Raw genomic sequence first — 13,263 nt, 5'->3', positions numbered from 1 at the left:
CTCAGTTAGTCAAGCGTCCAACTCTTGATTTCAACTCAGGTCACGATCTCAGGGTCAAGGAATAGAGCCCCGTGTCAGGCTCTGTGCTGGGTGTGGAGCCTGCTTAAGATTCCCTCTCTCGGAGCACCTGGGTGGCACAGCGGTTAAGCGTCTGCCTTCGGCTCAGGGCATGATCCCGGCATTATGGGATCGAGCCCCACATCAGGCTCCTCTGCTGTGAGCCTGCTTCGTTCTCTCCCACTCCCCCTGCGTGTGTTTCCTCTCTCGCTGTCTGTCTCTATCTCTGTCAAATAAATAAATAAAATCTTTAAAAAAAAAAAAAAAAGATTCCCTCTCCTTTTGCTCCTCCCCGCCACTCTCTCGCACTCTCGCTCTCAAAAAAAAAAAAAAAAAAAAAAAAAAAAAGAAAAAGAAGAAGAAGAGGTGAGAAAAGAAAAGAAAAAAAAAATCTCACTCCTTTTAAGAGAAATAAAATAAGGCACCGACTGGATAAAACGCTGCTGACACAGTGGGCTGGAAAGCAGTGCGAAATCAGCACCCTCATTTATGGCTGGGGACAGGCGGACTGGAACAGACTGTCTGGAGGGCAATTAGGCATAACCATCAAAACATCAAACGCACTTAACTCTTCAACTCAACAATTCTACTTCTCTAGATATTTAAAACAACCTAGGTATCAGACTATTTAATAGAACACGGTTTGTCACAGCGAAGATATAAGTCATCCCAGCTAACAACAGCAGATAGGCTAAATAATTTATCGTACAGCCACATAACAGAGCGCCATGAATACCATAAACCATAAAAATAAGTGAGGCGGCTCTTTCTGTTCTGACAGAGAGACCTCTGAGATATATTCAGTAAATAAACAACAATAACCAGAAAACAGGTGCCTCCAGGGAGAAGACTAGGGGTGGCCGGGGATTAGATAAGAGTGAGACTTCTCACTGCGTGTTCCTTGGTACCTTATGAATATCATACCATCTGGTTGTGTTTCTTCTTCAAAATGATAAAACTCAAATCAAAAAAATATATGCAAGGGGTAGAAAAGCATGTCTGATATAAAGGCATGACATCGATGCTATATACACACAATATTCTACACATAGACCATGACATTAAAATACTACAAATGTCATATCTGTGTATTATATATTACACACTATGTTTATATACTCTATATTAAACACCTACCTCTGGAGGAACACACAAGAATCTGAGGACTGGTTTCCTCTGGGCTGGAGAACTGGTAAAACTGGTCACTAGTAAAGCAGGTAACAAGACAGCAGGGGCGAGAGGGGGAACTATGTTCTCACTGTGTGTTCTTCAATTTTTGTACCGTTATATGTACCACCAATTTAAAAACAAACCATTAAAAGACAAGTTTAAGCCACTGTGCTTCCTCTGGTCCTCTGTCTTTCTTCCCTTAAGACATACTGATGGATCCCCCAACACCCCCATGCCCGCGACTCCCTGTCTTTGTCTCCGGCTGAAGAACCGCGGGTGTCCTAAATAGCGGGCATCAGAGAGTCACCCCGTTGAAGCTGTGGACTTGGCAGTACCATCATGCCATTCCCCCAACTGTCTGTCTCCACACAGAAGCGGAGTGACCTGGGGCAGAACGCTTAATGCTTCTGGGCCTTGGTTTGCTCATCTGCAAAATGGGGTTAATACCCTCCTAGGTAATTCCTACTATATTATTTCCTAGGGCTGCTTCACCAATTGTCATAGCCAGGTGGCTTAAAACAACAGAAATCTATTCTCTCACAGTTCTGGAGGCTAGAAGTTCAAAATCAAGGTGTCAGCAAGGCTGTGCTCTCTCTGAAAGCTGTAGGGGAGAATGCTTCCTCGCCTCTCCCCTAGCATCTGGTGGCTGCTGGCAATCCTTGGCGTTCCTTGGTTTGTATATACATCACTCCAATTTCTACCGGTGTCTTTACGTGGCCATCGTCCTCAGCGTGTGTCTGTGTGTCCCTTCCTGGTAAGGACACCAGTCCTTGGAATCAGGACCCACCCTAATCCGGTATGAGGTCCTCTTAACTAACTGCATTTGCAAAGACCCTACTTCCAAATAAGGTCACGTTCAAAACTGGACTGGAACATATATTTTTTTTTTTTTTTGTGGACACGATTCAACCCACCTGGAAGATCATGGGAAGATGGGAGCGGTAATGTTGCGAAGCCCCAAGAACACTGCAGGCAGGGGCACACAGCGAACGCGCAGCAAGTGGGAGCCTCATTGCTATTAGACACACAAGGGACTGGTTTTCTCCCACACAGCAGGCTCCTGCTCAGAAGATCAGGCCTGGCTTCTCCACTCCTCATAAAAACAAAAACCGCAAGCAAGGAACCAAAAGCTAACAAGCCGGCATCCTTACGGCCGATGTGTTGTTAAGACTTTGAAAACAAACAAACCAGGGCTGGGTACCAAGTCCCTGATGTAAATATTTTGTCAGTGGGTCTGTCTGAGAAAACCCCACACTTGCACGAGGGCCCCATTCGCCTCCTCCTGGGAGGAGCTGGTCTGCCAGGAAGGAGCCCCCTGGGCGGCTCTAAAGGCAGAAAAGTCTTCCTCAAGGTGCATACCCCTGGTTCCAACACCTGGCTGCCTTCCAGCCGAGCAACAACTTCCAGAAACAAAGGCCAGGAAGCCCTCAAGCTGTAGGGGAGATACAGGCCCGGGGGTGAAGGCTGAATCCTGGGCAGCACACACTGGGCCCTCCCAGGAGAGCCAGGCGACATGGTGCGGCCAGCAAAGCAACACAGAAATCTCCTCTTCATCCCCCCCTTGGTGGAAACCTAAACACCCGTCAGAGCGATCAAAGCAGCGGCCCATCGGGGCGCCTGGGTGGCACCATGGTTGGGCGTCTGCCTTCGGCTCAGGGCGTGATCCCTGCGTTGTGGGATCGAGCCCCACATCAGGCTCTTCTGCTGTGAGCCTGCTTCTTCCTCTCCCACTCCCCCTGCTTGTGTTCCCTCTCTCGCTGGCTGTCTCTATCTCTGTTGAATAAATAAATAAAATCTTTAAAAAAAAAAAAAAAAGCAGCGGCCCACACTGTGAGACTGACTTTGAGCTCATTAAGTCATAAACTCCCTGCAGGGTGGACTTTCTCCAGATAACGCTGGGAAATTAGCAAGTGAGTGGCCTGGGAGAACCTGGCCTCCGTTAACCAACTAGCCAGACAGAGCTTCCATTAAAGGAGGAAAATGTCTGAAATTCTGCAACCGTCCTTGGACAGCAGTTCAAAGATTCCATTATGAGCTTTCTGGGAAGCCCTGTGAGAGGGTTCTCGCCAGTGTGAGAGAAGAGAGACGCCCCCCATGGAAGGGAGGTGAGAAGAGTCTGGACGGAGAGGGCTGGGGTCAGGGCTCGAATCCAGCCTGCTCGGGAATCTCCTTCCCTCTCCCTGAACTCTGGCTTCACGAGAGGGAGAAAGGAGGCCTGAAGCCCCAGCCACCACCCTCACGAGATGCACCCGATTCCAGGACCCGGACCCGCGTCCAAAATGGTGAAGCTGAGCCGGGCGCAGTGCACACACCGGACACGTTTCAGAAAGGGCCACTCTTCACAAAACGGAAATCTGTGTACCTGTATCGTCCCATCTGCCAGGTGCCAATGATGATCCTGCACCCAAGGAGTGTGGCCAACTTAACCGTCCCCAGGTCACAAGACGACCAACCACACAAGTCCCCAAGGGCATCAGAAGTGCCTCAACACTCACTACGGTTACTCAAAATAAATGAAACAGACTCCTTGAAAAGGTTCCCGAACGGCATGCCAATGCCATCCCGGAGTTAGGGACCCACGCGCAGAAATAAAAGAAGGCGTCAGGCTCCACGCAAACGTCAACTCTGCGACCCGGCCGTGAGACAACTCGGGTACACCTGACACATGTACCTTCAGGGTCCCCATCTGGCAAATGGGGGTTAGCAGGACCTCTGCTCCCCACCCCCCAAGGCTTCTTATAAAGATTAAGTGGCAGCTCTCTCCTAATGCCTTCCTGCCAGGTGCTAAATAGTCAGTCTGCCCCCTCCACTGCTCTTCCCTCCCTCATCTCTCTGGCTCTCCTCCCTGCTCCCATGGTCACAAGATCCCTCCCCAGTTCCTGCAGACATGGGCAGAGCTCCCTGCCCTAGAATACCTTTCTCAAAATCCTAAATACCCACAGGCCTGAACGCCACGTACCTGCATCCCCCCACTCCCACCATCCCTCCGTCCTGCAGCTTCCTTCCCCGACCCCTGAAGTCACGCTTGGGGACAAAACAGCCTCCACCAGTGGGTCCCAAACGTGTGTATGGGAACACCCAGGTCCACCGCAAGGTGTTCACTGGTCAGCAACAACCTTAGACACTTCAGGAGCCATTGCTGGGAATTCACCCTACAAATAAACTATTCTGTTGAAAAGACCCATCTTTTTTCTGAGGATGAGAAATTCCTACATTTTTGGCGTAAAACATGGTTTCTTGTATAAAACAGTGATATAATAATAAGGGGTGGGTTTTTTACATTGTTCTCATTTGATCAAATCAAAGCAGATGACCCGACATCAGGAGCCCACCGTTCAGGGTTCATTTTTCATCATTTTACTGGTCCAGACAGCAATCCAAGTCTGGGACTCGCCTGACGCCTGGCAGCCTGCACTTCCTCCCCAGCTCAACTTCTTGACCCTCACTTACACACCCAGCTCCTGCTCTCACCATTCCAGCGAAATCCAGGCCCCTTCCAGCAGCCCGCATCTGACAGCACATGCCAGGTCCTCCTCGCACTCGGGCACACGGGAGCCTGCGTCCCGGCCAACCCCAGTCTGGCTACAGTGCTCCCATCCAGGCCCAGGGCTCCCAACGCCCACCACATAAGCCCAAGCTCCCCCTGGCACGCGAGGTCCTCATCACCACCAAAGCACAGGACCGCCAGCCAGGAAAGCCCAGGGCCCGCAGTCTGTCCCTTGCCCATGTCCTAGCAAGGTACTGGCTTTTCTGAGCATGAGTTCTTACTGGGTCAAGTAGTGATGGTGACAGTCCCCATCTCAGAGGGATTTCTTTTTTTTTTTTAAGATTTTATTTAATCTTATTTGAGAGACAGTGTGAGCACCAGCAAGGAGGAGAGGTGGGGGAGAGGGAGAAGCAGACTCCCCACTGAGCAGGGCTCTATCCCAGGACCTGAGCCGAAGGCAGAAGCTTCACCGACTGAGCCATCCAGGCACCCCTCTCCTAGGGATCTTGAATAAAGCATTTTCTGTGGTGCATGCGACACAGGAAGTGCCAATGACTGGGAACAGGTTAGGAGTGTTCGTAGCACAGTATGCCCTCGTTCTGGCTTTGGCTCCCACTGTTCCTTGAAACTCCAGCAAAGCTGTCATCTTTGGGGTTCCCCAATTATGTTGCATACCCTCCCACCTCTGGGACTCTGCCCATGTCAGCCTGGCATTCTAGCCTATCTTCCACCCCTTCCTCGAAGCCCGCATCAGGACCTCCTTCCCGATCCTTGTTTATCCATCACAGTAGGAGTACGCATGGGCCTCCTGGGAATTCCACAGCGTCGGGTCCGGGCCACTCTTGGGACCGATGGCTCTGCACGCTACGACACACGCCTTACAGAGCCCTATCCATCTGCACTCTCCCTCTCCCGCTGCACTCCTCGCTCAAAGTCGGGGAAACTGGACATCCAGCAGGGCTTGCCAGAATGTCTTACAAGTGAGCGAACAATAAATCATTGTTTTGAAAGGCCCTAGTGACGTAGTCCCCAGTCTATCATTATAAAACAGATAACCAGATTCAGGACGAAGACGTCCTGTGTCCCACGTGAAGTGTCCTCCCAGGACCACCGTTAGCAATGTTTATACGTGTACACATAACCACACACATGTATATATATACAGGGCTGTGTACACAAACACACACACACGCACGCATGCATGCCCATCCCCAAATCGCAGGCAATGTCTGAGGTAACTAAAATTCGAGTCCAATGGGATTGAAATCCATTGTCCTTGACCCGGCCCTTCCTTCCCCCACAATTCTGACTACTTTGCTCTCCCATTAACACTGACAACTTTGTACTTCAGACTCCCTGGTAGTTTCGCTCGTCTTCTTTGGGTTTAATCTTTACCACATTATTTTCCTACCTTCATCCAAGTCACCCTCTCCAAATGGCAGTGTTATCTATTTTACAAAGCCAGCCTGTTACTCTGTTTTGTTCCCTCTCCCCCACCCCCAATCCCTGTTTCTAAACCCACTAAATGGCCTTTTGATGGTACCCTATATGTGCAAATAACTCAAGTCCACAGAGATTTCCATTTCTTCCCATTCTGCTCTCATCCTCCATTTCTCAAAGAAATGAAAATTCTTTCAATAGAAAAGGGAACAGTCAGGGTTCCTCTAAACAGTCCCTCTAAATGTACTTAGAGAAAGGGCATTTCTCTTTCCAAAACCTTTGAGGCTCTTCAGTTCACCTTAGGAACTCATTTCAAAGGAGGTGCTCCAGAGAACCCAGGAAACGTAAAGACCCTCCCAGAAGCAAGCTGTTCATTCCCTCGAAGTCAGAACAGAACCAACATATGGAAAATTACCACCAGTCACTTCGCCTGCACGATGGCTCCGCAGGGTATGAACACCCCCCTTCGATACAAAACTCACTATGGAACAAAGTGTCTGCAGCACCACAGACCCAGGTGAGCCATCTGGACGTGCAGCAGAACTCTAATGCATCCAGAGTTCTCAGGACTCTGCTTCCAGAATCAAACTGAGCACCAGCCCAGGTCGTGTAGGAGACCACCCCCTAGACCTGGCAGACAAGCCCAAGGGCAAACTCCAAACACTTCGGTATTTTCAGAGCCACCGACAGAAAGAAAGGTATTTGAGCATACTTCCGAAAGACTAAAAAGGCAGGGAAGAAACATCCAGGAAAGGGGGAAATGGGTAGAATACATTTTTAAAATTCATGAGAAAATGAGTCAGAAAAAACCAACTTCAAGGTCATGAAATTTTAGGATTGATCAATGTCAGGTGGACCAACAGTCCTCATCTCTTGTCTTAAGACCACAAACAGGGGGCGCCTGGGTAGCGCAGTCATTAGGCGTCTGCCTTCCGCTCAGGGCGTGATTCCGGCGTTATGGGATCGAGCCCCACATCAGGCTCCTCCACTGGAAGCCTGCTTCTTCCTCTCCCACTCCCCCTGCTTGTGCTCCCTATCTAGCTGGCTATCTCTCTGTCAAATAAATAAATAAATAAAATCTTTAAAAAAAAAAAAAAAAGACCACAAACAGGATCGCAACAGTCTCTGGTTAAAAATACACTCATGGCTCTCCGAATAAAACTCAAAAGCCTTAAAGTAACCTGCTGTCCATTCAAAGAAAAGCGCATATGTAGGTTAAAAGTCATATATTCATTCAACAAACGTTCACTGAGCAGCCACTTCCGTGCCTGCCCTGGGGTTAGGCACTGGGGATTCGGACATAAATGACACTCCCAGCCCTCAAACCCCATCTCAGAGCATGGATCGGTAAGCATGTGGGGCACTGGCTAAGAGGCACCTTGCAGGCATGGCCTTGTCCACTCTCCCCAAGCATGCTATGAGGCTGGCGGTATCCTCAACAGGGGTTAAAGAGCCCACTGAGGCACAGAGAGGCTCTGCAACCAGCCTAAGGTCAACAGCCAGCATCTGAGCCCAGACCAATTGATTCAAGAGCCTGTCTTCTGGGTCATCATGCCCCCATACTTCCATCAGCGGTGCGCTCCGGAAAGTGGTTCCCCACAGCTTTGCTGGCTTGCCCATTCTCAGTTAGGTGGTCTCAGCAGCCTTGTCACAGAGTCGAGCACAGGCCTGCCTTCTAGATGCTGTGCCAGAGAAGCATCCTGACACCCAAAACCCATGTCAAAAGGAAACATTCTACTCTCCCGCAGAACTAGAGCTCATCAGCCAGCCCTAAAAGCTGGAGTTCCCGACCTGGAATTCCTGCCACACCAACATGGAAGAACCTTTGCAGGAAGGCCCTCAGGCTTCTCCATCTACACCCAAATGTTGGTGGAATGGCAGGGCGGGGAGGGCTGAGGCCTGGCCACGGCCTGCCACACTGCCCAGGCTAGTCATCAGGGGAAAGGACATTAAAACCACAGCACGATACCACTGTGCCCCTGGGAAACTAAGAACCCTAAATGCTAAAAGACTAGAAGATGGGGTAGAGAAGGGTAGGACCATCTCGGAGGGTCAGCTGGCAAGGTCTGGTCAGGTTAGAAACATGCAAAGCCTTGGCCCTGGCAACTCTACCTCGAGAATATTATCAAGTCCTGCTCTGGTGCACAGGATCTCCATAGCAGCGGGGCCCGTCGTGGTGACAGCCGAAAGCTCTTGCTGAGAGATGAATCAATGAAGTGCAGTATATTCATAAAACGGAAAACCTCACAGCAGTTAAAAACCTGCCTCTATACTGGGGCACCTGACTGGCTTAGTCGGTGGAGCATGGGACTCTTAATCCCGGGGTCAAGAGTTTGAGCCCCACGTCAGGTGTAGAGTCTAGTTAAAAAAATATACACCTGGGGCGCCTGGGTGGCAGAGCGGTTAAGCGTCTGCCTTCGGCTCAGGGCGTGATCCTGGCGTTATGGGATCGAGCCCCGCGTCAGGCTCCTCTGCTGTGAGCCTGCTTCTTCCTCTCCCACTCCCCCTGCTTGTGTTCCCTCTCTCGCTGGCTGTCTCTATCTCAGTCTTATGAATAAATAAAAAAAAAATCTTAAAAAAAAAAAAAAAATATACACCTATATGCGGCAACGTGGATGGACCCCAACATTGTAAGAATACATAAAAAGTAAGTTGAAAAATATATACAGAGTGACAGCCTTTATGTACACTTGAAAACGTGATGCACGGGAGATAGACACACACAAAGACAGTAAGAGATTAAAACATGAACAGAAAGGATATACCTCAACCTGAGGAGGGCAGTGACCTCTGAGCAAAAGACCAAGTCATGAGATGAGGGAAAGTCTTTGATCAGATCTGTATCTGCTTTTCTCTTTAAAAAAAAAAAAACCTGAATTAAAATAACAAATGTTAAAAATCCAATCTGTGTGATAGGTACATTGGTATCTATTACATTATTCTTAGGGTTTTTTTATGATGTTTGAAAGATTCCAGAATTTAAAGTAATTAAAACAGCAAGTTATTTTAAAACACCCAGGTTACTCATAATCATCTAGGTTTAAGAACCACTCCAATGTAGGGATGAGCACAGATACGCTGGAATACCATGTGTCAAGTCCCACAAGATGCAAGGCAAAGGCAGACGGAAGGCAGGGGAAGCCGTTAAGACGGGAGATTATGAAATAATACTCAGCCTTTAACAAAGAAGGAAATCCCGCCATTCGTGATGCCACGGATGGACCGTGAGGGGATTATGGTAAGTGAAAAAAGTCAAAGAAAAATACTGTATGGAGTCTCCCTTATATGGGGAATCTAAAAAAAAGAGAAAGCCAAACTCATAGAAATAGAGAACTGACTGGTGGTTGCCAGAGGCAGGGGGTGGGGCTGGAGAAATGGGGGACAGTGGTCAAAAGGTACATGCTTCCAGTCATAATAGTGACGACAGCTAACAACACCGTACTGTAGGTCTGAAAGGTTCCCGGAGAATAGATCTTAAAACTTCTCATCACGAGAAAAGAAAATCTGTGACTGTGAGGTGATGGATGCCAAGCGAACTTACTGTGGGAATCATTTCACAGTATCCCCATATATCAAATTTCGAAAAGGTCAACTTAATTCTGTGGTTGGGGGTCAACTATGGGAGGACTGCTTTCTAGACAAGGAGATTCACTGGCAGGGTCTTGAAGGGTGAAGAGGAAACTTTGAGAAACTGTACAAACACAGACACGGTCTAAATCAATAGTCAGACCAGACAGTAAACAAGGGCATACACTCCACACATAATGGCTGCATTTAGCTGCGGGGAAGGAAGGAGCCGCGAGACACCATCCCTTCTCAGTCAAGCTGGCCGGAATCATTTCTAAAAATCCAAGAGAAGACAGGGATTGCCTGGGCACCAACACCATCTCCAAGAAAGTCAGAGCAAGGGTTATTTGTTTCAAAGGACCCCACTGGCAAGGTGAAGGGAGTATTCCTGCCGAGGCCTGGGTGCCTGGGCACAGGGGCTGCTGGAAGGGACAGGGGAGGGAGGGACTACCTCCGCAGAGCCCTCCCGCAACATCCCCACTAGGATCCACAAGCCAGAAGAAAGCAGAGCACATATTTCCAAATGAATCAAGAGGAGTTTTGTTGTTACTACTGTTTACCGTTTGCTGTAAATGGTTTCAGCCTCCCCTGCCCCCATCAGTAACACTACTCTACCAATCTGAACGGGGAAGGGACATAGTGGTTTCCTCTCCCCCCAACTCTTGTAAATCACTGCTGTGAAACATACGGGGAGTGAATTCGTGTGAAGCGATGGATTGAAGTGTTGGGTAGAACAGAAGGTCCAATGCCAGGCAACAGGCTTTGGAGCAAAAGCAAAAGCAATACCAGTATCCAGGTCAGGTCCCCAGGGTTCTGAAAGAACCTGCAGAGGGAGGTGGATTCAACAACCAACTTGCACCAAATCTCAAGCTTTTGGTGAGTGGGGACTATGAGGGCCAGATTTGCCTGAATTTAGAAAAATGAGGAAATGCCACAGTGTCCCTCCAAGCACCAGGGGGCAATTTACAACACACACATATACTCTCCCTCTCTCCAAATTTGAATCCTTCTGTTTCATAAGAATTTTTTTTCCATGTAGCAACTATTCTTCTGGAACAGCGTCATCCAAAAGAACTTTCTGAGATGATGGAAATGTTTTGCATCCAAGCTGTGCAAAAAGAGAGCCAGCAGCCACATGAGGTTACTGAGCCCCTGAAACCTGCCTGGTATGAATGAAGAACTGAATTCCTGATTGATTTTATTTAATTTTAACCAATTTAAATTGAAGTAACCACACGGGGCTAGTGGGTAGCTTATAGAGAGGGCAGGTCTATGGCATCTGCGTTACTGTCTGCACAGTGTTTTAGCATTTAAGGGGATAACTCACTTTCTAATGACTCTTTTGTCTGTTTCCAGTGTTTTGCTTTTGAAAGCAAGGCTGCCGCACACATCGTTATAGCTCAATGTTTGTCTGCATCTCAAAACTATTTCATTAGGATAAAATCCTAGAAGTGGAATTCCGGAGTCAATGGGGAATGATGTTTCCTGGCTTTTCCTACATGTTAACACGAGCCACTTACAGTAACATAGATGTGAACACTATCTTACCTATTACAAGATGTTTTTGAATACATGACTCCCATGGGATCACTATCGCTACATAAAATTAGATGGGGCAGGTAATATCATCGCCACTGACTTGGTTGCTAAGTTTAGGTGGTTTTTATAGCCAACACCAAAGAATACACCCAGCCATTCTGTGATATCAGACCATTTGTTGCCCCCAATAAGTTTAACAAAGGACAATGCTTATGCTGTATTCACAAATGAAAAAAGCAGGATATGAAAATACATTCCCAGCATGATCAAAGGTATGTACAATAAAAGAAAATAAACCAATGTGTTAACAGTCTAAGTTTGTAGCACTGTAATTTGTGTTTTTCTAAATTCCTCTCTAAATTTTTATAATAAACCTGAATAATTATTAAAATAAACAACTAACATTTCGTGGGCAATTGTAAAAGCTAAATGTTTTATGTGCAGTAGCTCATTTAAACTATTATCATATGGCAAGGACCATTATTATTCCTATTACAGAGGAAGACACAGTGTGTTGGTTAAAGTTTAAGAAACTTGGCCAAGGTCACGGCGGTGCACGGGATGTGAACCCAGGCTGACTCCCTTGAAAGCCTATAACCCCAGCACCACGTCCCTGAACTTCATTATGTGCGTAAGTCACCTGAGGATCTTGTTTTTCTTTTCTTTTCTTTTTTTTTTTAGGAGGGGAAGGGGGAGAGGGAGATAGAGAGAGAATCTTAAACAGGCTCCATGCCCAGCGCAGAGCCTGATGCAGGGCTTGATCTGAGATCATGACTTGGGCTGAAATCAAGAGTCCAACACTTAGCCAACTGAGCCACCCAGGCGCCCCTCATCTGAGGATCCTGCTAACGTATAGATTCTGGCTCACGTGATGCTGCCGTTGCTGGCCTGTCCACCATCCTTTGAGTAGCAAAGCTCTCCACGATAATCCTTATGCTGTAATGTCAAAGGAGAAAACACACTCGGCTCAACCAGGAAAATGTCTGCTCATACTTTAAAAACCAGCAATGCTTACCGATCTATAAAAGCAAAAATAGACTTTCCTTCTCAATAACTTTCTCGAAGTCTTCTTCACCATCCCTCTGGCAGGCCCGAAACTGCCCTTGGAAACTCTCCTGTGTAGACGCTGCCCCTGGGCAGCCGCTGGTGTCAGACCTGCTCAGCCCAACTGGAAGCTTAATCAACTTTCTCATCTCATTAGCAGGGAGGATTTTTTATCCCCAAAGCTTCCGTTAGCAAACACTTCCACGAGCCCAGGGAGCAGGTGTGCGAAGGAAAGGCTGCCGGGAGTGTCCAGAGGAAGGTGTCAGGCCCACCCACCACTCTGCGCTGCAGACACCAGCACACTTTCCGTCTGCATTTCCCTCTTCTCATGGACGTTTTCTTGGAAATATTAAAATTATGTATTCTTTAAGTATTTTAACCTTCCAAAATTTGGCAAGCACTAGCTAATTTTATACTTGAAGAACCTTCCACAATTATGAATTAAAGCACCCTTTAATTATGTTCCTAATTCTTCATGTCTTTTTATATGGAATTCTCAGATATTCATTGTTAAATGAACCTTTAGCTATTTGCAGTAACCCTGTTTATCTATCTTAATGCTTAATGCTATGAAATTACTTATCTGATACCATAAAAGTAGCCCTTGCATAATGGATTTTATTTCCCTAACTTTTCATTCTATTTATATCTCTTGGTTTTTACTATGTCTCCCACAATGAATAGATGGGTGAATTTTTTTTTCAGTAAGACTTAGTGACAGCTTGTTTTACATTGCTCTTACAACTGATGTATTTATATCACTCTCCATTTTTCTCTAAGATCACATTTATTAATGCACTCCCTTTCTGGAATCATTTATGTGGTTTCAGTAGCAAATTTTTATTTCCTTTGAAATTGGACTGGAAGATAACCTTAAGTTTCTTACTAGTTAACATTTTTAACAGTGATATTTTACCAAACACAACTGTTTTCACCTTTTCCTCTTGGTAACTTCTCCT

General features: G+C 47.2%; 1 protein-coding gene across 1 annotated transcript in view; it reads right to left on the bottom strand.

Annotated features, from left to right (window-relative positions):
- The window catches only part of LDLRAD3 (low density lipoprotein receptor class A domain containing 3), a 226,796-nt gene extending 214,114 nt beyond the window's left edge, over nucleotides 1–12,682 (bottom strand). The window contains exon 1 of the mRNA XM_034645435.1: nucleotides 12,129–12,682. Coding sequence (XP_034501326.1) covers nucleotides 12,129–12,159 — 31 coding nt within the window. The 5' untranslated portion in view covers nucleotides 12,160–12,682. The remainder of the gene's footprint in view (nucleotides 1–12,128) is intronic.
- Nucleotides 12,683–13,263: the final 581 nt, after the last annotated feature.

The sequence above is a fragment of the Ailuropoda melanoleuca genome, chromosome 16 (genome assembly GCF_002007445.2).
Source record: "Ailuropoda melanoleuca isolate Jingjing chromosome 16, ASM200744v2, whole genome shotgun sequence".
Taxonomy (NCBI): Eukaryota; Metazoa; Chordata; class Mammalia; order Carnivora; family Ursidae; genus Ailuropoda; species Ailuropoda melanoleuca.
Note: the sequence above shows the minus strand (reverse complement) of the source record. Positions and strands in the feature narration are given on the sequence as shown.